General features: G+C 40.9%; 1 protein-coding gene across 1 annotated transcript in view; it reads left to right on the forward strand.

Annotated features, from left to right (window-relative positions):
- Window positions 1–24461, forward strand: part of CLTCL1 (clathrin heavy chain like 1) — a gene marked incomplete at both ends in the record, with an annotated part of 36293 nt that extends 11832 nt beyond the window's left edge. The window contains 30 exons of the mRNA XM_082007781.1: window positions 810–1078; window positions 1351–1512; window positions 2302–2415; window positions 3689–3862; window positions 4128–4325; window positions 4709–4909; window positions 5032–5184; window positions 5823–5945; window positions 6703–6840; window positions 7044–7208; window positions 7604–7784; window positions 8153–8316; window positions 9072–9197; window positions 9510–9652; window positions 10259–10493; window positions 12371–12493; window positions 12912–13057; window positions 13438–13621; window positions 14183–14375; window positions 14870–15027; window positions 15116–15280; window positions 15693–15800; window positions 16154–16321; window positions 16413–16562; window positions 17367–17498; window positions 18498–18608; window positions 19201–19371; window positions 20064–20285; window positions 23263–23338; window positions 24346–24461. Of these exons, the coding sequence (XP_081863907.1) occupies window positions 810–1078; window positions 1351–1512; window positions 2302–2415; window positions 3689–3862; window positions 4128–4325; window positions 4709–4909; window positions 5032–5184; window positions 5823–5945; window positions 6703–6840; window positions 7044–7208; window positions 7604–7784; window positions 8153–8316; window positions 9072–9197; window positions 9510–9652; window positions 10259–10493; window positions 12371–12493; window positions 12912–13057; window positions 13438–13621; window positions 14183–14375; window positions 14870–15027; window positions 15116–15280; window positions 15693–15800; window positions 16154–16321; window positions 16413–16562; window positions 17367–17498; window positions 18498–18608; window positions 19201–19371; window positions 20064–20285; window positions 23263–23338; window positions 24346–24461 (4769 nt within the window). The remainder of the gene's footprint in view (window positions 1–809; window positions 1079–1350; window positions 1513–2301; window positions 2416–3688; window positions 3863–4127; window positions 4326–4708; window positions 4910–5031; window positions 5185–5822; window positions 5946–6702; window positions 6841–7043; window positions 7209–7603; window positions 7785–8152; window positions 8317–9071; window positions 9198–9509; window positions 9653–10258; window positions 10494–12370; window positions 12494–12911; window positions 13058–13437; window positions 13622–14182; window positions 14376–14869; window positions 15028–15115; window positions 15281–15692; window positions 15801–16153; window positions 16322–16412; window positions 16563–17366; window positions 17499–18497; window positions 18609–19200; window positions 19372–20063; window positions 20286–23262; window positions 23339–24345) is intronic.
- Between the last annotated feature and the right edge of the window lie 3455 nt (window positions 24462–27916).

Consider the following 27916-nt stretch of genomic DNA (forward strand, 5'->3'; position numbering starts at 1 on the left):
TGAAGTAAAATGCCACTTTGACTTCATGAAAGGAATAGAGTGTTCTTATTTATAGGCTGGTTCAATTAACATTAGTTTTAATAGTCTACCTTTACTACCTGCTTCTGGTAGTTAAAAGGAATACTAAAGTCAAGCTTAAACCTACAATATAGTTACACAAATTATGAAGCAGCAACCTTAACTGGAACTAAAGCTCCAAACCTTTGTGTAATCTTTCTGACCTTTTAACTGTTCTCTTTAGTAGGCACTTGTATTACTGTTGTACAGAGCACATCCATCCCTAGCTAGAGACCATAGCTTCCATTCTATTTTTCTGTTGAACGAACTGCACTCAACTGTCTCGAGCTGTTGCAAGTTTTGTGCTGTTGGACTCAGTCCAGGTCATCTACAGCAGCTACTAAATTGATACAAACTGGAGCCATTCTTCCTGTTAATTATACTGAATGACATCTACTAGACACCTATAACTTTGTATACCTGTGCTGCTACCTAAACCCGAGTTTACACAAGCTTTGTGGCTTAGACTGTCTTTTAACTACAGTTTCTAGTCAATCAAAATGTCTATGCTTGTCAGTTGTTGGTTGGAATGTCTGTGTGAGTGTCCATAAGAAATAGTATTTTCTTTACGGATGATAGAGGTTGGGGGTGGAGAGAGGACTCTGGTAAGAGTCAAGCATCAAATTGTGACAGGACACTAACCCTTTCTGTAACACCACTGGATTAGTGAGGTAAACTGGGAGCTTGTGAATAGGCTAACTGCAAGATGGCCGTTGTGTTAATCTGATGTTTCTTGGGTTTTGTTGTACTAGCTGGGAAAACACTTCAGATCTTCAACATCGAGATGAAAAGTAAAATGAAAGCCCACACGATGGCAGAGGAAGTGATCTTCTGGAAATGGATATCTGTGAATACAGTTGCCTTGGTGACAGAGACAGCAGTCTACCACTGGAGCATGGAGGGAGAATCACAACCTCAAAAGATGTTTGACAGGCATGCTAGTCTTGCGGGCTGCCAAATCATCAATTACAGAACAGACGAACACCAAAAATGGCTGCTGCTGATAGGAATTTCAGCACAGGTAAGTTACCTGGAAATAGTGTGCTATAAAAACACTCAGGAGGGCCCTGGCCTGCTTCACTTTATAGCTGCTATGGTTTCTTAACTTTGATTTCTACAGATCAAAAATTCAGAAATATCTTTTGTGTAGGAATAACTTGACCTCTAAAACAATTAAAACATTGGAGGAGGGGATGGGAGGCATTTGCTGCTTTTTGGTTTACTGTCCCAAAAGTCTCGCTATAAACATTTGAAATCTTATCTCCAAAAGCTGACCTTTCTTCTTTTTTCTAGCAAAATCGTGTGGTTGGTGCAATGCAGCTGTACTCAGTTGATAGAAAAGTCTCCCAACCTATAGAGGGCCACGCAGCAGCTTTTGCAGAATTCAAAATAGAGGGAAATGCCAAACCTTCTACCCTCTTCTGTTTTGCTGTGAGGAGTCCTGCAGGTGGCAAGGTAAAGTCTGCAACTGTTTTTCTGTTCTGCTGTAGCATAACTTGGTACTAACAGAACTTCAGTGATCACACAGTTTAGTGTATGCTGTCTGAAGAGCAGCTTGGGAACTGTGTGCACAGCATATTTGGTCAGCATCAAAATGCTTTGTTTCAGTGGGATAGAAACTGCAAAAAGTCTCAGGCTTAGACATAAGAACAAATGTAGATGCAATAAGAACTGAGCTCAGGGTATTAAAGCATCAATTTATGCTTACGTGGTGTTTTGTGTGTATGAAGTTGTCATTGAGCAGCCTCTTACGACTTGATTCCAGTACAGAAAGAGACTAGATGAGCCTTAGTGCTGTAGGTAGGTTATTAGCATCAAACTGATAATAGAATTCAGTAGCAGTTGTATGCCACAATTGCTGAGCGGTCTGTAAAGAACTGAGGTAACACTAAAATGTTTAACTTCTTAGTCCTGTCCTGCACAAATTGTTGATGAATTGACAAGTCTCACTCAAAACATCTTAAAGAAGTTGCCTTGAATAGAAATACAGTCTGCTTTCGCAGAAAGTATGTCTTTTTCTTTTTTAAATTTCTCTGGTTTTTACTTTATCAAAGTTCTGGAAAACTTGTTCCTTTAATAAATATGTGGGGCACAACTCCCCAGACTGTATTGGTTCAGGATTGGGCAGATTAATTAATCATCCAAGTGTGGCATGTGACTTCAGTAGCATATCTGAAGAGAGGAACTTCTTTCATGTGGCTATACTTGCAGGCAGTCTTGTGACATGTACTCTTTTCTTCCTAGCTACACATAATTGAAGTAGGTCAGCCAGCTACTGGAAATCAGCCATTTGTTAAGAAAGCTGTTGATGTGTTTTTCCCACCTGAGGCACAGACAGACTTTCCTGTGGCAATGCAGGTAAATGTTTGACCCCCAAAAAATCAACTTTATAGCCTGGCAAGTAGCTGCCATCTCATAAGGAATGCTTTCTACCAGTGCTTTTCTGTCATTCCTCCTAGTTCTGGGAAGAGTATTAATAGATTTGTGGGAGGTATCCTGGACATTAAAACAGTAACTCAAACACAAATATATAGGATGTTCCAGTATTTGTCCAGATGTGTCAACTTAGGGTTGTAGTTAAAAGCAAGCAAGCAAAGTCGTCGTCGTCCCCCCAGCCCACAACAAAAAAAATGCAACCACCACCAAACCCAAAAACCCTCAGTAGTGTCTTGTGGTAGAATGTCTTTAACATCGCTTGGGCTATTGAACTCCGTACTAGTGCTTGGAGTTCTAGATAAGAATGTCATGGTGCATGATGTAGCTTCACATGAAAGTGGCATTTCATCTACAGTAAGTAGATGTCACTCTAAGACAAATGGAGAGGGGAGTCCTGTATGAGCCTACTTCCTGTAGCAGTAGTACAGAAAAGGCAATTTGGGATGCTAATTTAGGAAAGAACTTAGCTGGTTGTCTTGACAGCTTGTCATATATTCACTTAGCATGTCTGTAGGACTAGAAACTGCATGTTAAAAGCAAACTGTCCCAGGACGTGCAACTGCTGACCAATCTAACAGACCAGCTTCATAAATGAGCCAAGAGATGCCTTAATAAACTGAGCTAAACAAAGCAAGTTGTCTATGTGGCAGGATTCATGTGGCTGTATACTTGAGCTTGAGGCTTAATTAACAAAACTTCTGAAGACTTGGTCCAAAGTGGAAGTATTTTGAAGACCATTGTGGCTTGAAAGCCTCCCCAGTTTAAGTGACTTGTCAGTTAAACTGGAGTTACTCAATAGCTGAGCTTGGTTTAAGTTCTGCTGGTGCTTTGGGTAGGCCTTGTTGGAAGAGTGGGATTACCCAATATTTCTGAACGTAAACTTGTACTGACATACCTAGACTAGAATGCTAACCATGCCCAAACTTTCTCCCTCAGCCTGGCTTATTAAAGTGGGGAGTATGTCTGTTGCTGCAGATGCATCTTCATTTCCTTTCAACCTCTCTGTTCAGTGAAACTACGGCTCCAGATGGCCAGGAAGGCTGTTCATTGCTTTGAGTCTGTAAGGAAGAAGCCCAAAGCTATATTTGTTGTTAATGTCAGTGCAAAGGCATGTCACTGCAGTACTGTCCTGTGACTAGGCTAAAGGCAGCTGTCTTAACTGTTACAATCTTAGTCTTGACTTATCTCTTGGCAGATTGGAATTAAGCATGGTGTTATCTACCTGATCACAAAGTATGGATATATCCACATGTATGACTTGGAGTCTGGAGTGTGCATCTACATGAACCGTATTAGTGCTGATACTATCTTTGTCACAGCTCCTCATGAACCTACCTCAGGCATTATTGGTGTGAACAAAAAAGGACAGGTAACAAATCCAGTGTTCTGTTTCTGAGCCTTCTAAAGCTCAAATGGAATGTAACAAACCTAATGAGTGACTTGATGCAACAAACATCAAGGGAGCAAATAACTATTTGATTGGTCAGTTTTTAACCTTTCCTAGTACAGAACTGCTTGGGGAGGCACTTGTGTTTTTAATCTACTTCACTGATGGGCTGTGTAGCTATTTGGTTGCTATATGATAGTTGTGGAAGGGACAGTATTCCTCACATAGGCCTTTTGTCCTTTCCCAGGTGCTTTCCGTATGTGTGGAGGAAGACAACATAGTGAACTATGCTACGAGTGTTCTCCAGAATCCTGACTTGGGACTGCGTATGGCTATACGTAGTAATCTGGCTGGGGCAGAAGAATTGTTTGCCAGAAAGTTCAACACACTGTTTGCTCAAGGAAGCTATGCAGATGCTGCTAAAGTAGCTGCATCTGCACCAAAGGTAAAAAAAACTCCAAAGCTAAAGCTTAGAAGTCTTAGAGTTGCCTTGGCTTAGTGGACTTGCTTAGCTCACTTGCATTTCAGTACTTGACATTAAAAAACTAGACTGCTGCAATACTAGCCTTAGTTCTCTGTAGTTCGGTTGCTGCTTCTGACAAATACATTCTCCTGTATCCTATTGAAGGAGCATCTGCTATACTTTTCCAACCATAGACTGGATTTGCTGTGGCCACTGACTTCTTGCTAAAATGTCATTGGTTTGATAAAGATCTCCACCTTGAAGGCTTAAGAGTAGATGCCTCAGTGTATAGCTCAATGCCTGTTTTTTGACTAATACTATTTAGCTGTCACTAAGTATTGCTCCTCTATCTTGTGCCTCTTCAGGGAATTCTACGTACCAGTGATACAATCAGGAAGTTCCAGAGTGTACCAGCTCAGCCTGGGCAGGCCTCTCCCCTGCTCCAGTACTTTGGTATATTGCTTGACCAGGGACAGCTGAACAAGTTTGAATCTCTGGAGCTCTGTCGCCCTGTCTTACAGCAGGGCCGCAAACAGCTTCTAGAGAAGTGGCTGAAGGAAGACAAGGTAGGCTCAGCAGGACACTAGCTTAATTCTGTTGTCTTGTAATGGTTGTGTGTGAACAATACTTTTGTTGATACTACATCTATGAATTCTTCTATTTAATAAAATATTGCTTCTGACTTCAGCTGGAGTGCTCGGAGGAGCTGGGAGACTTGGTGAAGACCGCTGACCCAACCCTTGCACTCAGTGTTTATCTTCGTGCTAATGTGCCAAACAAAGTGATTCAGTGCTTTGCTGAAACTGGTCAATTCCAGAAAATAGTGCTATATGCTAAAAAGGTAAAGTTGTTTATCACAAACTGCTAGACTATCTTATGTTTAATGTGCACATTCTCAAGTTATCTTCCATGAGATAAGTTTGACTTCTGTCACTTAAAACTGATAAGTAGGTAAGATTGAGAAACAGTGTTTTCTTCGTTGTCATAGTGCAAATCAGTGTATGACTAAGGTCTGAGCAGTCTGCAAAAAAATAAAATTCAGAACATCTAGAATTTTTTGCATTATCAGATTAATGGACTGGCTTAAGCTTATTCTAGAGAATAAAGATAAGATTCTTCCTAAATTCATAAGACAGTTTTTTCTTTTTTGGATGGATTACAAAACAATTTCCCTGATGTCCACTTGTAAGTTTAGGAGCTTACCTGATAGATAATGCCTTAAGACTGTTGAAAGTCTTGTTTCTAGCCATTGTCTGTCTTAACTTGCACCAGGACGTTTTTCATGCTCAGTTACTAAGTAGGTGAATACTGCATTTCTATGTGAACAGACAAGCGGTGCTTTTTTCTAAGAATTCCTGGAAAGTGAGATACGGGCATGGCAACCTCAGAGCAACTCATAGTGCCTATGCTAAAGAACCTGAAAGCTTAAAAGGTGTGTAAACCTTTCCAGACATGCATGACTCTTTCTGAAATCTCTAGGTTGGCTATACCCCAGACTGGATCTTCTTACTGAGAAGTGTGATGAGAGTCAGTCCAGAGCAAGGCTTGCAGTTCTCTCAGATGCTGGTACAGGATGAGGAGCCACTGGCTAACATTAACCAGGTGATGCCTACAACAAGAGTACTGGTCTCTTTCTAGGCAGAGGTAATAGCACAGTACCACTTTAGGGACTGGTAAGACCAGTTCAGGTATTTAGTGGGCTTGGTTAGAAAGATGGCTAAGCTATTCAAGTTTGATTACTGTTAAGTCTGAGGCAAGTGTCCTCAAGTTCCCACGGAACCTTTCTGGCTTATTACTGTAATATTGATAGTGAATCTGCCACAGTCTTAGCCTAAGCAATAATGAGTGTTACTGTCCATTTAGAAAATTCCTACTGTTGGCTTTAGTGGAGCATACATTAATTCTTCCCATGCAGAGAATTTACAGGAAGATGAACAAGTAAAACTAAGTTGAGTGCTGGCTACCAGTGGCCCCTTCTGCTTAAATGGACAGAGAAATAAGGCAATGTTTTTCATTATTTAATAACTGAAGCTACTGAGAAAAATCTTAGCTTTTCTTGTAGCAACTGTCTCGAGAGGGAGGGAATGGTTGTTACATGCTCTGTTAAAACTAGATAGAGTGGGTGGCAAAATCTGATATAACAGCTCAAAGTAGTGTGCTTCTTACATAGTAGAGAAAAAGAAAACCAAGTGTGAAACTTGTTTCTCTATTACCATGGTAGTAATCCTATGAAAACAAAGGGAATATAGCATGCTAGGTGCTGCCATGAGCTGCCTTTCTTGTCAGGCCATTAGTATATATGGATAAATGTGTATGTGTCTATATAGACACATGTCTCTAACTTGATCAATTTCAACAGATTGTGGATGTCTTCATGGAGAACAGTCTTATCCAGCAGTGCACGTCCTTTCTGTTGGATGCCCTGAAAAATAACCGTCCTGCGGAAGGCCACCTTCAGACTCGTCTCCTGGAAATGAATTTGATTCATGCCCCACAAGTAAGGCCTCTTAACCTATTCCTCAAAAAGGTGAAGGGGAGACAGTAGTAGGCTTGCACAAGGATATGATGTCTGATACTGATACCTACAAATAGTCTAGCAACGTCAGACTACTAATGAGTCAGTGCTGTGACTTTTCAACAACTTTTAGGCTGAGCTGCTGTGATTCTCTGACAGTCTGAATATGACATGTAATCTCCTAGGTTGCAGATGCCATTCTTGGAAACCAAATGTTTACACACTATGATCGTGCTCATATTGCCCAGTTGTGTGAAAAAGCAGGCTTGCTTCAGCGAGCTTTGGAACACTACACGGATCTCTATGATATTAAGCGTGCTGTTGTTCATACTCACCTCCTGAACCCTGAGGTAAGTCTGTTGTACAGAGCAAGCAAGTGGAAGTCTAAGTGAAGTGACCACTCCTGTAGCTCCTAAAATCCCTGCAGCCACTATAAGATGGTTTGTAGGTACTGAAGTAGCACATGTAGCTGTGATTCAAGAACACTTGTTCAGTTAATGATTAAACTGTAATCTATACTTTCAATGGCTTAAATCTGCCCTCAATTTCCTAGGTGGGCATTTCAAATCTTACTTCCAAACTGTATTTTTGTTGTAGTTGTAAAGATGGTGACTATGGTCTTTGGTCTTAGTGCCTGGAAGGCTTCTCTCTAGTAGCTGGGGTAAAAACTCTGGCTAGTTGCCACATTTTAGAAGTCAGTCAAATCCTGTATAAGTTATGGAGTAACATTTCTTTCTCTTTACAGTGGCTTGTGAACTTCTTTGGCTCTCTCTCAGTTGAAGACTCTGTGGAGTGTTTGCGTGCCATGTTGTCAGCAAACATTAGGCAAAACCTACAGCTCTGTGTGCAAGTTGCTTCTAAATACCATGAGCAGCTTGGTACCCAGTCACTTGTGGAGCTTTTTGAATCTTTCAAAAGCTATGAAGGTACAGTATTAGAGGGAAGCAACTTTAGAAGCAGTACTTGATTGAAGCAGGTAGTAAGGATTGTAGCTTTTTGTGGGAGAGGTACTTGTCGCATGGCTGGACCTTTGGATGCATTTATCAGAGTGAGCTCATCACAGTGAGTTCTAGGGATAGCTTTGTTCCAGAAAGTTTCTTAACCCTTTTGAATAAAGATCAGAAAGAAAGATGAAACCTGAAAGAGGGGAGAAAATCCTTCTGATTTTTTTCCTGTAATCAAATGAAAGCTACTCTTGGAAGTGTTGAACTAAGTCACAAGCTGAAGCCTGTAACAATCTGTACTTGCTTCACTTACCCTTCTAACTATGTTAAAAACATGTGACTCTTTCTAGGACTGTTCTATTTTTTGGGTTCCATTGTAAACTTCAGCCAGGATCCAGACGTTCACTTCAAATACATTCAGGCAGCTTGCAAAACTGGTCAGATAAAGGAAGTTGAAAGAATCTGCCGTGAAAGTAACTGCTATAACCCAGAACGAGTGAAGAACTTCCTGAAGGTAAATATTCTGTCCAATGGATTGAGCAGTCCTCTGTAAGTTTTGCTTAGCTGCAGAGCTACAGCCTTCTAATAGAGGGAAATACCAACTCAAGGTTTAGCTGGCATGGCTGTGAGTAGTCTACTGTGTAGCTGGAATAGGAATCTCGTCCTATTCCAGGCATATAATAAGTCCTTCTAGGCTATCTCTGGAAAAACAAGCCCAAATTCACAATTCATTTAAAACTAGCTTGTGTGATGTAACTTTTACAGAACTCATGAATGTGTTGTCACTTGACAATAGGTGAATCCAGGTTGGCAGAAAGCAAGACTATGCTGAAGTATTCAGCAGGAGCTTTATCAGGGATATTGGCTAGACAAAGCTTATTAAAACTGGAGTCAACCTGTACTACAACAGTTTGCATGCTTTGTGGCTGGTAAAGTGGGATTTGATATGCCACTTCATTTTGCGTTACTAAGTTCTTGGTCCAGCAACTGTCTTCTGAGTTGATATGTGAATTGATTGTCATTTTTGAAGCCAGAGATGAAGGCATAATGTGGCACTTCGTGAAGCCTAAACTTAAATCTCAACTGGTAGACTGGCCACCTGGTATTTATAGTGGATAACTTGCTTTTGAAGTCAATTGTCTGCTTGGCAGTCTTAAATTTGAATATATTGGCCCTTCTAGTGCTAAGGGGACCTGGTCAGACTTTCCTGCTTTGAAAACACTTCAACAAATGGTGGTTGCTTCTTTTTTTTTTTTGCACAAAATATAGGAGGCAAAGCTCACAGACCAGCTTCCTCTGATCATTGTCTGTGATCGATTTGACTTTGTTCATGACCTGGTGCTCTACTTATACCGCAATAACTTGCAGAAGTATATAGAGATCTATGTACAGAAGGTAAGGAGAATCCAGTTTTAAGCTCTTGCCCTTTCTTTCCGTAGAAGGAACTTAACTTTTTGGTAGATTAAAGCAGAATCTGTTATGTCTTTTGTGCTCACACTTCTAGTGCAGAGGCTGTTCAATAAGCTTTTGTCTTACAAACCTAGAAGTAGTTTTTCCTGGAATGTATATACTAATGTGTTAGTACCTTAAAATTCACTGCTCTAAAGCATAGTTTAAATTGTTGACTAGAATTTCCCCATGTGGAAGACTGGGGGTGGGTTATTAGTAAAGCTAATAACTAATTTCAATGATGGTGGCATATTCTAGGTGAATCCTAGCCGTATACCAGCAGTGGTTGGAGGGCTTCTTGATGTGGATTGTTCTGAAGATGTCATCAAGAACTTGATCATGGTGGTTAGAGGCCAGTTCTCAACAGATGAGCTGGTGGCTGAAGTGGAAAAAAGAAATCGGTAATGAAAATGCATTTGTAGACACCAGTGTTGGGCTTTCCTGACCCTGGTATATGCCCAAAATGAATGAGGCAATTTTGACTGATACAATACTAATACTGCTTTCTGCTGCTTTATAGAAAAGCAGCTTAGATTTGCTAGTCAGTCTCTTGATTATTTGGGCCATATAGGAGTGTTGTGACAGCACTGCATGGTGAAAAACGTGGCTTTTGAATGCTTAAGTTCCTGTACAGCTAATCATGGGATGTGCCTTTGGAGTAAATCTGGATAAAATGTCTTGACAGTCTTGTAGGCACACAGCAGCTTGTATAATTAGTTTGTAGTTACCTGTAAAATGAACAAATGGCTTTAAGTGTGAAAAGCCAGCTAATACAACAGGACTTGAAAGGAAAGATTGCAAAACCAGTGGCATCTGCAACCTCCCTGATGTTAAGCTGCAGATCTGTCCTCCAATCATTTAAGACTCATTAAAAATAACTGGCTGATCTGAGTCTGCTTTTAAGTCTGACCAGCAGACTTGCTTGAAGGGAAGGCCAGGTATTAATGGATAGCTGTCAAGCATACCTCAGTCTGACTTATGAACCTAAAATGTTTGCTTCTTCAAAGGCTTAAGTTGCTGTTGCCGTGGCTTGAATCAAGGATTCATGAAGGCTGTGAAGAACCTGCGACTCATAATGCCTTGGCCAAAATCTACATTGACAGTAATAATAATCCAGAGCGGTTCCTTCGTGAGAATCCTTACTATGACAGCCGTGTAGTTGGCAAATATTGTGAAAAGAGAGACCCTCATCTGGCCTGTGTTGCTTATGAGAGGGGGCAATGTGATCTGGAACTCATAAAGGTTAGCAAAACTGCATTTATAAACATATTAAAGAACTCCTTTTTGCCTGAAGCGGAAGCCTGGTTGGCTAGTTGTCTAACACTTGCAGAATCCTGTCTTGTAGTCTCACTCAGGAGTTGAGTTAGGCAGGATTCTCCTGTATGGAGATAGTAACTTTATGCTGATGAGAAGAATTCTTATGCTATATATCTGAATTAAAGTTATATAACTCTGCAGCTTCAAGGTGCTGTTCATGTCTTTCATCCACTGATTCTGCTCAAAATTAAATTGCTTACTGGGCCCAGCTAATGAATATGCAGACTGTTAAACCAGGACAGTTACTTGATTTTTTTTTTTGAGCCTTGAGCACTTGATCAGCAGAAGGGGCAAGCTGTCATCTAGTCTGTCTCTACAGCAGGAGGAAAAGCTTCCCTGAAACTACAAGGGAGTTTGTAATTTTTCCTTGTTGTGGTTGACACTTAGAGTTGCTCCGATAATTAACTAGAAGTGAGGAATATAAATGTTGACAATCAAACTGCAAGGACTTATTCAGATAGCATTCCTCTCCTGTCTTAAGCTTGTTGATTCCTAGAACCTCCCTTGGAAGTTCAAGGGCAAGTGAAATTCACAGGGTTCTCCAAACATGTCCTTGTCTCAAACTGAACACCAAAGCTTAATGCCAGATTGTAGTGTTTGGTGGCTGAGAAGGAAAACACACTCCTCCTACCTGCACCTCCAAACTACTATATGCGAAGAATGTCAGCTGTGTAGGGCTAAGAACTAGCTTGTTTTGCCCTGTTTCAAAAGAAGTAAATGTTGTTCCCTGGCAGGGCCTACCCTTTGAGTGTTAGAATGGTGTTATAATCTAGGCTTGCTGCTGAAAGTAGATGACTTTCCAGCCTGAAGCAGTGATTTTTGGAGTAATACCTCCTCTGTAGTGGTAATAAAAAAAAAAAAAGCTGGCTACATTTGGCTTTTCTATTTCAGAATATGAAGGTGGCTCTGAGTTGGTTTGCTAGGAAACTTTAGCTAGGATAAGCTTTAACATTCTGATTTTAACCATAAAAACCTGTCAGTACCAGTTTCTTCCTTGAACTGATGTTCTAAGCAGGTGTTTCTGGTTATGGAGAAGAGATCTTCCTCTGTAAGAACTATTCTTGAGACATTGTTCCCTCCCAGAAGAGGACTCAACTACTGCAACTAATAGATGTACAATGTAAAGTAAAATTGTGCTCCTACTAATTTGCTCACAGCAAAGTATTTGAGATTCCAAGAGCTAATTTGGATACTAACAAGACACAACCTGTTGGTAGAAGATGGAATAGGCCCTTCAGGTTTCTAGTCTTCTAATTGGAAAATTAAGCTAGTGGTACTAAAAGGATCATAACTCTTGCTGCACTTCTATAGGAGATCTCACATTTACTCTATACCCATCACATTTTAACTGGGGAGTCCAAGCCACTTCCTACTTTTGAACACTTCTAGTGTAAAGCTAATGACACCAAATACATAACCTATTTCTAGCTTTAAACACCAGTGCCCTTCCTCAGTTCACTACTTAACACTGCCCAGGCAAGTGGCTCCCTTTCTAGATTTAAAACTTAAGTTCTTCAGGCTTCTGCAGGTCTTCACTTCAGATGCAAATAGTTACTGTGAAGCCACTGTCACAGTATTTGTGTGTCGGGCAAAAACCAAGAGAAGCTATAGAAATTCTGCTGGAGACCTTCTCCATGAGCCTTCCAGATCAGAGGTTGGGTAAGAACTTGTCTGTGGCATTAGCATTGGTCAGCAATTAGTTCTAGTCAGTCTTCTAGACTGTCTGCTTCATAGTTAGCTAAACTAACTATGTATCATACTAACCCTTAACATAATGCCAATATCTGTAAATTCTCCTTCAGGTCTGCAATGAGAACTCACTGTTTAAGAGTGAGGCTCGCTATCTGGTACGCAGGAAGGACCCTGAACTCTGGGCAAATGTTCTGGAAGAAAACAACCCATTCAGGCGGCAGCTTATTGACCAGGTACAGCACAAAGGCTAAGCTTTCAGTATGAGGACACCTCAGGATGTTTTGGAAACATTATGGAGCGTTAAAGTAGCTGTCATGCCCCACAAGGTCCCTTGAGGCCCCATCTCAACCATACAGAAATTTGTAGGTGTCTGAGTGGCAGATATTAACTCTGACCTTCGCGGTCAAAAAATTTAGTCTCCACTAAGATATTATGTCTGTCTTGTGGAGTGATCTACCTCTAGTGAATTTGCTCCCTGTGCAGACCCAAGGTGTGACTTTAATAGCTATATCCAGTATAGAAGTAGCTCTTTCTTGCTGTCTGTGACAAAATACTCTTAAAGTTCTGAAGCCTTAATTTGCCAATCTATTCCAGTAAACTACAAATCTCATTTGGGGAGAAGACTTAATACTCTCCTGCCTTCAAATCCAGGTTGTCCAAACAGCTTTATCAGAGACACAGGATCCAGAGGAGGTTTCTGTAACTGTGAAAGCTTTCATGACTGCTGACCTGCCTAATGAACTGATTGAGTTATTGGAAAAAATTGTCTTGGATAACTCTGTATTCAGTGAACACAGGTAAGAGGACAGCTTTGTCCACGAGTTTAGCCTATTCAGTGCCTTGTGAAGTGACCCAAGTTATTGGTGGGCCTCTTGGTTGCGGGACCTAATCACTTTAAATTCTGCTTTTTCACCCAATTATACACATTTAAGAATGCCCTGCGCTTTAAGAACAGAGCTAGTTCACACTATGCAGTTTGCAGTAATGTGTTGAGAAAAGAACACTGATATTGGTAAGCAATTTCTTTTTGAAGGCAAATACCAGTGTTTCTCAATCTGGGAATGAAAGTTTGTTGCTAGTGACAGCAAGTGGGTGTGGGTTTTGCATGTACAATGCATGTCACATAAGCAGTGCACGGTAACACTTGCTTAAAGCCTCTGCCTTCTGTTAACCAAAGGAATCTCCAGAATCTGCTGATCCTGACTGCCATTAAGGCCGACCGCACTCGTGTGATGGAATACATCAATCGGCTGGATAACTATGATGCCCCAGATATTGCGAATATTGCCATCAGTAATGAGCTATATGAAGAAGCCTTTGCTATATTCAGAAAATTTGATGTTAATACTTCAGCAGTTCAGGTGAGGTGTGGTTCCTGCATGGAGGTATAGAATGCTAGTAATGGAGAGGATGGGAAGTGTACTGTTGTGTGGATTCTCAAGGAGTAATTGTCACTTAAATCACTGAGACTTAAGACTACAGCGCTCATACCAAGTTGCAGGGGGAAGTGAGATTATGTGCAAAGAATAGCAAAGCAAAGTCAGAATAATAACTTTGGAGACTGATCTGCTCAAAGTAATCAAAAATGTTGGGGTGTTGCACTATACACTGGGGGGTGTGTGCTGCCTTTGTTTCAGTGTGGCTCCCTTGGTTGTTCATACCTGAAAGGTGCGGAAGAGGTTAATGTTACTAGGTGTTGTCTTTAGGCAATGTTACTAGGCATTACTGATTTCTGTAAGGCGTAGGAGAAACAATAGCAACATGAGTCTTGCTCTCACTGCCTGTACTTCACTGGACAGAAAAGGCTGTTTCAAAAGCAGTTAATTTACACAGAACAGCATATGCACTTGAAGGAGGAGTTCCCTTAAAAAGGATAATGTTCTAAAGCTTTGCTTTTTAACTTGCAACTTAATTTCAAACAGGTGCTGATTGAGCACATTGGCAACTTAGATCGTGCTTATGAATTCGCAGAGAGATGTAATGAACCAGCAGTATGGAGCCAGCTAGCCAGAGCACAGCTCCAGAAGGACTTGGTGAAAGAAGCTATTGACTCTTATATAAAGGCAGATGATCCATCTGCCTACATGGAAGTTGTTCAAGCAGCAAATAGAAATGGTAAGGCAAAGCATCCTCAAACTTAAGATTGCTTGGGTATGAGCTGGGTTATTGCATTGACATCAAGTAGCAGGGATTCTTGAGACTTAAGAATTCTGTTTGAGAGGAAATGGGAGCAGTCAGTACATGGAATGCATGAGTCGATGTTTAGTGAGATTCTTGTCAACAAGCTTGTGTTGCTACACTGAAGGTAGACCTTCCTGTGGAGATAATTTGGACTGTTATGTAAAATACAGCCAAGTATAATATATTTATTTAGCTGTATGTGGCAGAATTGCTTGCAGACTGGGTTGTAGAATAGTTGCAAGAAGTTCAACCTTCCGTGAAGGTGACTCGATGTTTAGCAGGGAATTCCTTAACTCTGATGCAAATGGCTTAATATTGTGGTGGAGAAGGTCCTTGAGACTACTAGTGAAAACTGTTCCAAAGGTGGGCAAGGTGAGTGATACAGAATGACTAAATAGAGGATCTTAAATATCTGTTCTCTTTTCAAGATAATTGGGAGGACCTAGTCAAGTTCTTACAGATGGCCAGGAAGAAGGCTAGAGAGTCTTATGTAGAGACGGAACTTATTTTTGCTTTAGCAAAAACTAATCGTCTGTCAGAACTGGAGGAGTTTATTAGTGGCCCTAATAATGCCCATATACAGCAGGTATGTCTTGATCCACAGTTCCCATGTATGACTTGCTGCTTAGCTGACTCCTGATTCTTGCTGTTACCTTGTTGGACTCTTAATCCAGGTTGGTGATCGCTGTTATGAAGAGGGGATGTATGAAGCGGCAAAACTACTCTATAACAACGTATCTAACTTTGCTCGCCTGGCATCTACTTTGGTGCACCTTGGAGAGTATCAGGCAGCAGTGGACAGTGGTCGCAAAGCCAACAGCACAAGGACTTGGAAGGAGGTAACTTAAACTCATGTTTTTTAATAATCTGCAGAATGTACTCTATTGTTGCTTCTGAGTATGTCGCTTTAGAGCGTAATTGGACTCCTCTGCTCTCGCTCTAATGTGGGAGTTAAAGAGGAGTTAACTCCTAACTATCTACAGTTCTGATGGTGGCTTGCTAACTGTTTCTGGCTACAGAGTACGTTTGTAGCTTTATAAGCTGTTGTCTTGCCCAAGATAATAAAGCTTAATTTCAAAACAGTGTAAAATGAATGGCAAACATGTTAATTCTAGAGCAAACGTTATGGAAATACCTATTTGGAACTGTACCTAACCCTCAAATTTGGTAAAGTTTTGCTAATTTCCCTTTAAGGACAATAAATAAGCATTGCTGTATTCCGTTAACTGACTATTTATTAACTCGTTACAGGTATGCTTTGCCTGTGTAGATGGAAAAGAATTCCGCTTGGCACAGATCTGTGGCTTACACATAGTCATCCATGCTGATGAACTTGAAGAGCTGATCAGTTACTACCAGGTTAGATCACTGCTAGTATCCTAGAAGACTTTAGATAGCATACTTGTATCTGCTAGTAAAGTGGTTACAGATAAACCCTGATACCCTGTGGGGATGATCTTTAAATTCATTCTTTCTCCGTTTCCCAATAGCTGCATGCTTTTTTTTCCCTGTAGTAAATGGAAAGGTGATAGTTTTCACTGCCCTTTTACAATTCTATTGCTTCATTTGAATCCTGTCTTACAAATCTAAGCACACTCAGTTTGGAGAGGAAAGCAAAGCATGCTGAATTTAAGTAAATAATGCATTTTAGCAAGCTTTATGTGCCAGTTGGTCATGAATTTGCAACTAATCCTTATTTTCCTACCATCTAGGATCGTGGCTACTTTGAAGAACTGATTGCCCTTTTGGAAGCTGCTTTGGGCTTAGAGCGTGCTCACATGGGAATGTTTACTGAACTTGCCATCTTATACTCCAAATTCAAGCCTCAGAAAATGAGGGAACATCTGGAGCTCTTCTGGTCTAGAGTTAATATTCCAAAGGTATGCAGTAAGGTAGCTGCGCTGCAAGTGAAGGTGGGAAGTTGTCAGTGAATCAAACTGACTGATTTTTTTGTTGTTGTTGTTTTATCAGGTGCTCAGAGCTGCAGAACAGGCTCATTTGTGGGCAGAACTTGTATTCCTCTATGACAAGTATGAGGAGTATGACAATGCAATAATTACTATGATGAATCATCCCACTGATGCCTGGAAAGAAGGGCAGTTTAAAGACATAATCGCCAAGGTAAGTAACTAGTTAACTGCATCAAAGTCCTGAAAGTCTTTCAGAACAGAGGCAAAAAGGGATAACAGAATTGCTGTTTAGAAAATGAGTTTACTTAAGCTACTGCTCAGTTTTCCTGCTATACTTAAAAGAGCTTCCAATCAGTTTAGCACAAGAATTAATCTCATCTTATACCTTTTGTTTTCTGCTGTGCAGCACATTCTCTTGAGTGGCAGCAGCTAGGACAGAATGTTTTCAGAGACTGCTTGGATCATAAGTCACAAGCAAGAGGCCTAACCTCCTTAATACCTTTGAGCTGACTGCTGTCTTAGTCTGAGGCTGTAACAGCTCTTGAAAGAGCTCTGCAAATGTTTCCAGCTGTCTCGTGTGAGAATTGGGGTGGGCAGTCCCATGAATGCAGCAATAGTGTGAATTGATTAATAGTTTAGACAGGATTTGAGACTGGACACATTCTTATTGGTCTTACGGGTTTCAAGGCAACAACTTAGACTGGTTAAAGCTACAGCCTTTACTGGCTTTAGGAGTTCAACAAATGGTCACATTAACTCTAGTGGGCTGCTTGTGCCAGGATCTAACTGTCGATGGGTTAGAATTAGTTTGTACTACCCCTGGTAGCTTGTGACTTCACTATCTGGAAGCAGGTGGCACAAGAAGTAGTCATAAGATTGAACACTTCTGGCCTCTAGAAAGAAACTTGAGCTTTTATTTAAGAGTCAAATAAACTTTGTGCTAAGTTAAGTGATCCAAACTAAGCAGCATAGGCTTACTTGTGTTTGGAGTACTAACTAGTGTCTAACCATGCAGGTGGCCAATGTAGAGCTGTACTACAAAGCCTTGCAGTTCTACTTAGACTACAAACCTCTGCTGATCAATGACCTCCTGCTTGTATTATCTCCACGATTGGATCATACCAGGACAGTAAATTTTTTCTCAAAGGTGAGTTTGGGAGATGGTAGATGAATAAGAAATTCTTGTGTTGAAGTTAAGGCATGCTAGTCTCTGGCTGGAAAAAGGGTTGACATCTAGCAGGTGGCTTTGCCTCCAGTATAAAGGCCTGAGAAGCAGCCCAATCCTGTCTTGATCTGAGAAACACTGGAGGAGTTAGCATAATTGGCCTAGGAGGCCGTTTTTATTTTACTTCTAGCAATACCAGATGTTTTGTTTGAAGGGCCCTGACAGTAAGCACAAACTCTTTTAATAACAAGTGGGAACCTGCTTCAGGAGTATTCTTACAGAAAAAGTCGGCAAGAAAACCCTCTAACACTTACTTTGAAGTTTTAGAAGGCAGGCATTCTTTATTGTGGCGCTGGGTGCATGGGGGATTGCTCCACCTAATGTGCATACCCTGAAACAAAAGTTCATCCTTTATGTATCTTAAAAGACATGAATGTTCATGCATTTTCCAAGAAATCTCCACCTCCCTACCGATCTACTACACTTACATAATGCTGGCATTGCAAAACTACACTACGCATGTGCAGGGGTCTTGGATGGTCGTTTAGGGAGTTAGCCCCCTACTCCTTTTTCCCTTATGGTCACAGGTCTCCTGAGGATAGCTTCTTCTCCTTGGATGTTTGCCCTTTCTGTTGTACAGCCAACCGATTCTTTATCATCCTTGTTTGAGCACTCCTGCTAGGATGTTTCTGTTCCAAAGGTTAAGATATCTTCTCTACTCATTAATTTCTCGGTCCTTGCTCTTAACTCCTCTTTGTTTTGACTTCATGAGGCCTCTTGGTTAGCATTGAGGCAAGTATAGCCTAAGAACTATGACAGTAGGCTGTTAAACATAATCACACAGTTATTAGGCTAATGAAATCTGTACAAAAGTTAAACTAATCATGTAATCAATAACCCTTCAGAAAGTACATGAATGTATCGGTATGAAGTGTCAGAATTGGTATACTTAATCTCGTATTGGAAACTTCTTAATTCCAGGTTAATCAGCTACTTCTAGTAAAGCCTTATTTGCGTTCAGTCCAGAACCACAACAACAAAGGAGTTAATGAAGCTCTAAACAACCTTTTAACAGAGGAGGAAGATTACCAGGTGAGCTACACAAAATAGACTGCTAGGCCTGAGGGGTGCTCCTCTTTCTCTGACAAAAAAGAGGCCATAGTTTGGTTGTTCCCCAGCTGACACAGAGTAATTCCCCTGAGTGGAAGAGAACTTCTGCAGTGCAGTGGTAACAGGGGTGGAATCATCAGACCCTTTGTGGGCAGGAGTCTTGGGACACTGGTGATTTGTGAATGAAGCAGATGCCAGTTATTTCTCTTGGAACAACAGATTTCTCAAAGGTCAGTATCAGGTGTGTACTCTACTGGACAATACTTCTGTAAACAGATTTGCTTCCAGCCTCATTGGCTGCTATTTGGAAGACATTGCTTTGTCTTCTAAAGGTAATTAGCTTTTCTCTTCTGTCAAGTGAAGTTAGTATGACCAAGTCAGCATCTTGCTTTGTTAAATATCATCTTTTTGGAGAGACACTTAAAATATTCAGGGTAAAGAAGCTATAGCCATAGCATCAATGTCCAGTGGGCAGAATCTAAACACTTGTGTGCCATGCTTAGATAACTTGCTACTGTAGTCTTCACCTACACCCATCTGGAAGCTTGTATAACAACAGTTCTCTCTCAAACAGGGTTTGAGAGCTTCCATTGATGCCTATGACAACTTTGATAACATAACGTTGGCTCAGCGTCTGGAGAAGCATGAACTAATTGAATTTAGGCGTATTGCAGCATATTTGTATAAGGGTAATAACCGCTGGAAACAGAGTGTGGAGCTATGCAAGAAAGACCGTCTGTATAAGGTGAGTTAATGCAGCCTTTCTCTCTATCAAAAAGAAGCCTGAGCTATGAAGCACAGATCTCCTGGATACTGAATGTCTTTAGTTTCAGATCTGAAGTTCTAATTAGTCTTAGCCCTTTACTTGAAGTTTAAGGAAAGACTCTTGGAGCAGAAGTGTTTGCAATTTCAAATGCATATCTTAAATCTAATTTCATAATGTTATCCTGTACTCTGAAATCTGTCTGAATCAATGGCTTCTGTACAGTTTTCTGTATTGGTATGGAACATCCCCCATAGAACTGAAGACTTATGCTCTTGTAAGGGTACAGGTGAAACATGATTACAATGGTATAGTCCTCCAAGCCTATACTGAGTTCACGTGGGCCAGTTTTTGACTACTCTGTAGAAGAGCTAGCAAATAGTCTTCTTTTTTGCTGCATAGCAAGCAGTTTATGCAATAATCTCTTCTGCTCTGGGTGATCATTGATATCTAGCAGCAGAAAGATGTTTCTCTTCTCCACTACAAAACTAAGCGAAATCTCATCAGGCTACTTCAAGTACTTAAGGAAAGCCTGTTGGATAATAATACAAATATCTGGGTTGCCTCAAAATAAGAGCACTTATCTGTGTTTATGTACTGTAGCTTGGCACATAAGGTGTAGAGCAAGATGCTGACAGGCAAGGGTCAAACCTAACTGTTGTTCTTTTCTGTAGGATGCTATGCAGTATGCTGCAGAGTCCAAAGATGCAGAACTAGCAGAGAAGCTGCTTCAGTGGTTTCTGGAAGAAGGCAAGCAGGAGTGCTTTGCAGCCTGCCTTTTCACATGTTATGACTTGCTGCACCCAGATGTAGTCCTTGAGTTGGCATGGAGGCATAACATCATGGACTTTGCAATGCCTTATTTCATCCAAGTGATGAGAGAGTACCTTACCAAAGTGAGTATTGCGTAGGCTAAAGAGTTAAGACTTCTAGTTTGCTGGATAATTAGCATTTATGCAAACCAAAGCTCTTTGCATGTATTTGGAATATTGTTGTTCCTCATAGATTAAGTCTTCTATGAAGTTCTGTGGGTGTAATAGCTTCAGGCTAGATAGCAAAACTTACAGATGCATTGGGACTTGAAAGAGGTCTAGTTAAACTCTTGCTTTTAACAGTGGACGTAAGCGACTGTTCTTTTTAAAGCAGCTCTATAGTTGATGAAGCTGAAAACCTGGTGAGGACAACCTGTATCACTCTTTACTTTGTGTAACTATGAAAGTACTCTGTTTTCTTGTTACGGAGCAAATAGCTTTTGAGTCAATAATAGTACATGCTATTCCTGCATCAGCCATAGGAGTAGGCTGCTGAAGAATTGTTTTAAAAGGAAAACAGAATTTTAGATGTGTAGTCTGGCTGTACAGTACTGATACCAATAGCTAGTCCTCAATTGAGAGAAGGGACATTCTGATCCTGTGTGGTCCTGAAATGCTTGTCTCAAACAGCTCTAAGATGATAAGCTAAGATTCTTCCTTAAAAGGCTCTAGGGTTGCATAGGACATCACAGTAAAGCGCTTCATTAAAGTGAGTAATCTAAAAGTGACTGCTTCAGGTTGCCTCTAATCAGTCATGTTAAGTATTCATTAAACTCTGAATTTTCTTGCAGGTTGATGGGCTGTTCTATAAGGTGACACTCTGATTTCAAACTCTTTGTGTTCATTTGTGTCCCTCAATATCCTAGGATTCTTTTACAGGAATCTAGCTGTAGCTTCTGCCAGAAGAGCAGTGTAATTTAGCTCTAACTCATTTCCTGTTCACTTTCTAATGCTAAAAGGATAACTATTCACAAGCAACTTGAAAATCCAACCAGACTCTGATCCTCTTCATGGGAAACAGAAGCATGTGATTGAGGAGGATTTGAGTGTTTGGGCTTCTGTTCACTACATTACAGATCTTGTGGCAGGGAGGATGTTGTTCATAAGTAAACAAAAGCAGTTGCTGCCTAACAGGCTGTATTCTAAGTCCAAATTGCTTGTTATGCTGTAAATTTACTGAAATGTGCAATATTTTGGGCATGGTGAGTCTGAAGAGTAGCATAAAGCTTCTTGCCTGTTAGTGTAATGAAAGTACTTGCACATATCTTAAACTCTTCCTCCTCCTCATATTCCACTGAGGAGAAACTTGCCACACAAGTTCACCTGAGGTTTAGGTCTAAGATCATGGTTTTTAAACTGCTGGTTGGATTTACAAGTAATCACATGTACTAAATACGGGATAACTTGCCAGAAAGAAAATCTGCATGGTGAAAGTGGTTTACAGTGGAACTAATTTAGTTTGAATTAACTGCAAAACATGGAATTAGAGAATGGGCTTTATAAATGTGCTATGTCTAAAATTGTCATGTAACTAACTACAGAAGTACAAAAGAAAAGACCAGTTTATCAATGAGGTGTGTATGTCTTCTAGAACTTACCTTTCGTCTATGCATAAAAAGGTGTTAAAGTACAGAATAGCCTATGTCCCAGAAAGGGCCAGGCACAAATTAAGGTAACACTCATTTGGAAACCTTTTGAACAACTTCACTTCTAGGCAGTAAATCAAACAGATGTTTAGGCTTTCCTGGAGAGCTGCTCTTGTCCCTTCTTCAGGGTATCTGCTCAGCATGCTTGCTGTTTCTCCAACAGAGGGAGTAACTGCACTTCTGTTCAAAGTTCCTTAATGCTTCATGGGGGACTAAAGAGGAAAGTCTAATCCAAGAGTGGGATTCCCAGGTCCTAAGTAGAGTGGTATAACTAGTTTGCAACTGGTAGCTCTCAATTGCCTCGATCCATAGTAATATGGATAGTGTTTATAACGTCAATATTTAGTGTTATCCTGAAGAGCGGTTAGGCTGACAACTGTAAATGAACTAGTGAAAGACCTACTGCCACTCAAGTTATTAGAGTTGCAAACTTCACAGAGTCCAGGAAACTGTTAAACACCAGATCTAGATAACATATCTAAAGTATAATAGACTGCTGTTGCAGCAGTTTTCACACCAGATATGATTCTTGGAGTGGGAAAGGAGGATGAGGAGCAGCTGAAAATTAAAGCATTGGGCTAAATGTAGGTTTGCCCAGGGTGTTAGTACTGCCTGTATCTGGATGTGAAGCTGTATGATTTTTATGCCATGCAGTCTTCAGTCTAAGTCTCAATGGTTCTCTTATGGAAGATAGAGCTTGCTAAACCTAAAAGAAGGAAGGTACTGTTGCTTTCTCAGATTACACCCTCCCCCATTCAAAGCTGTGTTCAGGGCTCCTGCATTACTAAGGTACTCCCACAAATGAGTTTTGCAGGAACAGAGCTTTATTTGGCACAATACTGGGATCTGTATAAAGCTGATCCTACTAGACCACTTTCCATGATGGTTCTAGAGCTGCTTCTGAAAGGAGTCTCTATGTGACTACTAATACAGTTAAACCAGTACCGTGCAGCCTAGGTTAGGCTGTAGTCCTAGATCAAATCCATAAAGTTTGATCTTGAATATTTGCAAATATCTGGGTGCTCTCATTGAATAGAAGAGGGCTTGCAGGTTAATAGATAACAATGTAGATCAGGCCCATTTGATATGATCCTTGGAACTGCAATCTGATGGCTTGCTTTCTGGGTCATAGTTAACAGTGACTACAATAGACCCCCCAAAAGTGTTTCGCTTGAAGGTAATGGTGATCTTTCTCAGCTGCATTTGACAGCTATTGTTCATTGCAATAAACCTAATGTGGTTGGGAGGGCAGGTTTACAACATAGCTGCCTGGGAACACACAGACTTTTGTAGTCTCCAACTTGGACTAACAAGAGGAACACTTGATAGCTAAGGTACCAGGCATGGAAAGCCTCACATGATGGTGCAGTTCCTAGACAAGACCTTCATGCATCTCCCTATTCGCTTCAATGTAGGTGGATAAACTTGATGCTTCTGAAAGCCTAAGAAAAGAAGAGGAACAAGTAACTGAACCCACTCCAATAGTATTTGGTAGGTGAAAGACTTGATTTTTTAATTGATTACTTATTGTCATTCTGGTTTCTGTTTGTGGAGGTAATGTAAATGACTACCTCCAGTCCAAGTAAACTGGTTTCAACTAGATAGTAAAATTGTCTCTGCTACATGAATTGCGTAAGTTGTTGGAAGTGACATCTCACTCTTACAGTACTTCTACTCTTCAACTAAAGTATTGCTCCTCTTATATGGCCAGAACTCTAGCTTAGGAACTTCAGTATGGTAACAGGACAGAGGACACCAAGGTGTGCACAACCCCAGGAATAACTTACCATGCTAATCCCTCTTGTTATTCCTGTCTGAGAAATGTCTGCTTTCTGCTCTTCCAAGTAGAAAGGCAGACTGGCTTTCTAGCTCACCCACTTTAAGACAAGTGCAGCCAAAAAAACATGGCTGTGTCAAATTGTGCTGCTATTTTAGAAGCCCTTCTGAAGAGGCATTCTGTTAACAAGCACCTAGAAGTGGCTGGTAAGGGAAGGATGTGACTAGTTCACTCTGATGTGAATGTTAACCTGAGTTTAACATATGCATGAGGCATGTGTGCTTCTAGTGATAAAGACAAATCTGTCAAGATGCATTCACACCTTTTGCAGCACTCTCCAGACTGTGGGACCTAACAGACCTAACTATTTCTTGAATTGCTTTACTTTTCAGTTTGGACCATGCATGGTGTAAATAGTATCAGTTTGTTTGGCTTTCAGTGTGTTCTCTTCAAAACAAGCCATGTTTATCATGCCCTCAAGATCAGTTGATACTCGTCTTCCATCTGAGTCCTGCCTTGCTTTTGTAGCTTTCTAGTAGCAAGAGCAGGTGGCCTAGTGCCCAGTCTGTGGTGCATGTTGAATAATAGTGTGGCTTGCTAGCATATGCTTGCACAGTGGCTGATTTTTAGATAAAGCCTCATAATCTTGTCCCATAGTACAGGTAGCATTAGGGAAGCTTGGGTTCTTAAACTAACTTTGTTTTTTCTCATGCTGTTCTAGGCCAGCAGTTGATGCTAACAGCAGGCCCCAGTGCAGTACCTCCCCAGGCAAACTTCCCATATGGATACACAGCACCAGGATTCACCCAGCCGCCTGTTTATGGTTTCAATATGTAACTAGCTCTCTGACAGACCACTGTCTCTGTTCTCTTCCTTCCCATCCCTTTTTAACTTCTCCAAGAAGTGTACAATGGTCCTAAAGGCAGAGATGACCTTCTGTTGGTGGAACACACTTGCTGCCTGGCTCAAGTGAGGAGACTTCAACAGGATGCCTGTTACTGTTATTTATTGATTATTGTCCGGTTACATTTCAACCTCTGAAAGGCAGCTTTTGTTAATGACATTGTGAGGCTCTTGTCTGAAGTTAAGGCACTATTTCACTAACTCATATAGCAATAACTGCTTGAGGCCAGGGGGAAGAGAGCATATTTTTCTTCAAAGCCCATGGAAGGCAGCTGGGAAATTGCCTGGCACCAAGTTGTTAAAGCTTTAGCTGAAGCTACTGAAGTAGCAGGGTTGTTAACAACTCAGTGAAGCATCTCGTTAATAATGAATTGTTGAAAGCTCATGTACATCTGACTACCCCATTCTATTTGCAGTCTTATGTGCAAAAGAAAATGGGCTTTCTAATATTTGTGCTCTGAATATTTAGAGACATATTGGGAAAGTTTCCTTTTCTGGACAATAATGCTGTTGGGGTTCAATGCTATTGGAGTCTGTTCTATATTTTCTGGAGTAGATCTGAGACTTGGAGAAAATAAATCTTCTCATGCCAGAGAGCAAACATTTCCCAGATCCTTTTTGTTTAACAAGAGAGCATGTTACTTGTTGACATTAAATGGTACTAAAGGAAACCTCAGCTATGTGTGGCAAGTGAATGTAGGAGTGTGCATGGGCTGCCAAAGTACTAGAGATGCAAGAGCACAGTGTCAGGGTTGGGGAGGGGGACACACTGCTAAAATATTGAGGCAGTAGGGAGGGCCATACTCCTGACTTTTTATTTGCACCTTTAACTGATTCTGGCATTGGCTTCCTGCCACACCATGTTCTGACTCTGTCTGGTGGGCAGAGTCAGCACCACCTGAATTTGACAGGGTGTGGTGGCTCAGTTCTGCTATGCTGCAGTAGTATCAACAGCGTGTCCATCACCCACCTCTTTCTTTGAGAATGCCAACAGGGATGTATTATTACTTTGTGCCACTCTTCAAATACATGTATCATTAACGTTTTATGTACTTAGATAACAATGTATAATTTATGGTTATGAATCTTGTGCTAATCTTGAATATTATAAAAGTCCAACTATAAATGTAAAACTGCAGTATCCACTGTGTGGTTCTAGTCTTAATATCTTGGGGGTGGGGACTGGTTAGTAGTAATACACTACCACTAATAGCATCAGGTTTCTTAATCTGACAACTAAGGATGCCAGGCAGGAAAAGGGAAACCTTTGTGCCAAAGCACCTAATGTGGATGGCCTAGCAATTAACTTAAAGGGAGTTGCAGTCTCTTCACTGGACACATCAGCACACTGTCACGTGTGGAGGTTGTGCTGCAGAAGGCAGTCACATGCTTATGTGACTTCATTCACAGGACTGGAAAAGCCTTGGTCCTGTGCTTGGGGAGATGCTGCAGTTAGTGTCTTCTCCAATAAAATACATAGCAGTAGTAGTAAGCTACACCTTCTCATACTGAATTCTACTTGAACAGGGCAAAACATCTTTAAATGCCAACCAGTAGAGACTGCCACTGCTATCACAGTGCAGTGACCAAGGGAGATATACTATTTAGAATTGTGCCAAAGCATAGTCAAAGAGATGTAGTGTCCACCTTCCTGATACAGGCCGGTGTGCTCCAAGTGTTGGTGTAACATACTAACCTCAGTTTTGTACTGATCAGCACTCAAGGGCTCAGCTTGAAATACTGAGCAGCTAATGGGTTCAAGCAAATCTGCACTCTGTCCAGACTTATTCCTAGCAGGAATTAGCCAGGTAGCATGCTGGTACTTACGGTGCATGGTACTTGGTACTTACATGCATGATACTTATATTTTGTAACTAGTTCCTTGTGAGTCAAAAGGAATTTGGGTGAGGCAGCTAGAACTAAAAACTTGCTCTAGGAACTGAAGACCAGCTCTAGTATTAGTATGATTATGGGAGTTTCCTTCCTCTCAACTTGAAAATTTACTGTGACTTCATAGCAACAAAGTGCAAGCTGATGGTGAAATACAGTAAACTAGACTAAATACTGGAACAGCTCATGACCTGTAGAGAATTGAGCTAGCCTGAGTATCCTTAATAGCTTCAGTCTAGGGTTCTAATGTCAGGAATGACAGTTCTCAAGGAAAGCAAGACTATTCATCAGAGCCAACAGCTTTGCTTTAGTTGCTCTCCTGGTATCTTAAGCTCTTGTTAAGTGTAATGGCTTTTATAAATGTTGCGATCTTGCATTCTAAAATGCATCCAGAAACATATACTCCCTGCCATTACAGTGTGGCTGTACCTCAAATGTGGAACAAGTTCTTGCATACCAGGGTACTTCACTGTTTCTTTAACAGTTAAATCCTCAGCAGGAAATAACCTCTCTTTTAGGGGGCTAAGTGGAGGACTTAATCCAGTTTATGAAGTTGTAATGTTCATCAAGTTTTTAAAAACCTGGATAAGATTGTTTTGCAGGAAGCCTCCTTTAAAACTAAGATTCTTGCCAATTCCCACTACTTCAGTGAGATGAGACTAGTGCATTGTGTGGAATGATTTGTTCATGTGGAACACAGTGCAGTGTGTCACATCTAGACATTAACTTCTGGGCTTATGATACTGTCAACTAGTAACTTGCTTGAACCTATATGCAGGCTTTTACTGACTCATGCTTTGCCTCTGAGGAATGGTATAGATTTCCTTCTGTAATAGCTTTTGCTATTTGTCAGACCTTAGGGGATTTTTCCCCAATCTGGCAAGCTTTTGGCAACTACAGATCTGGTGTCAGAGACAACAAGCATTGTTGTCCAGCTGCTTTAATGTCTTGTGAGCTCGGTGGAAACTGATCTCTCCACAAATGACTGCAAGGACATGTGCTCTTGGCATAAAATTCCAACCTGCATTCAGCTGCTCTGTGCTAGCACTTGAGCACCTTACACTATCCTTTGCTCCCTTGCATCTCTAAAGGTTTCTGGCTGCTTTTGGTACAAACAACAAGTGAAAGAGTAGGGAAGGGAGAATGTCTAACAAAGCTGCTGCTAGAAGCAGAATGCCTGGTCGAGTCTGCTGCTGTCTGCTCTGCGCCAGATAAGCCAGACCCATAAACTTGTGAGGAATTAAACTCAGGGGGAATGCATCACTGGGGTAAGTTCTGTTTCTTATGGGCTACATAATGTGGTGGTACTTTAAAAGACTTCTGTTCCCCTTACCCCCTTTTTAGGGCTCTATAGTTAAACAGTAGCATAGCAGAAGAAAATGTTCCTAAGTAACTTTTCTCTTTAAAGAACAAAATTATAGGCAGATGAAGCCTATTCAAGTTAGTACAAATTATGGGAATGATACAGTAAAGACTAGTAGTAGCTGTAAGGTCCAAAA

The sequence above is a fragment of the Phaethon aethereus genome (assembly GCF_964289735.1).
Source record: "Phaethon aethereus genome assembly, chromosome: 17".
NCBI lineage: Eukaryota > Metazoa > Chordata > Aves > Phaethontiformes > Phaethontidae > Phaethon > Phaethon aethereus.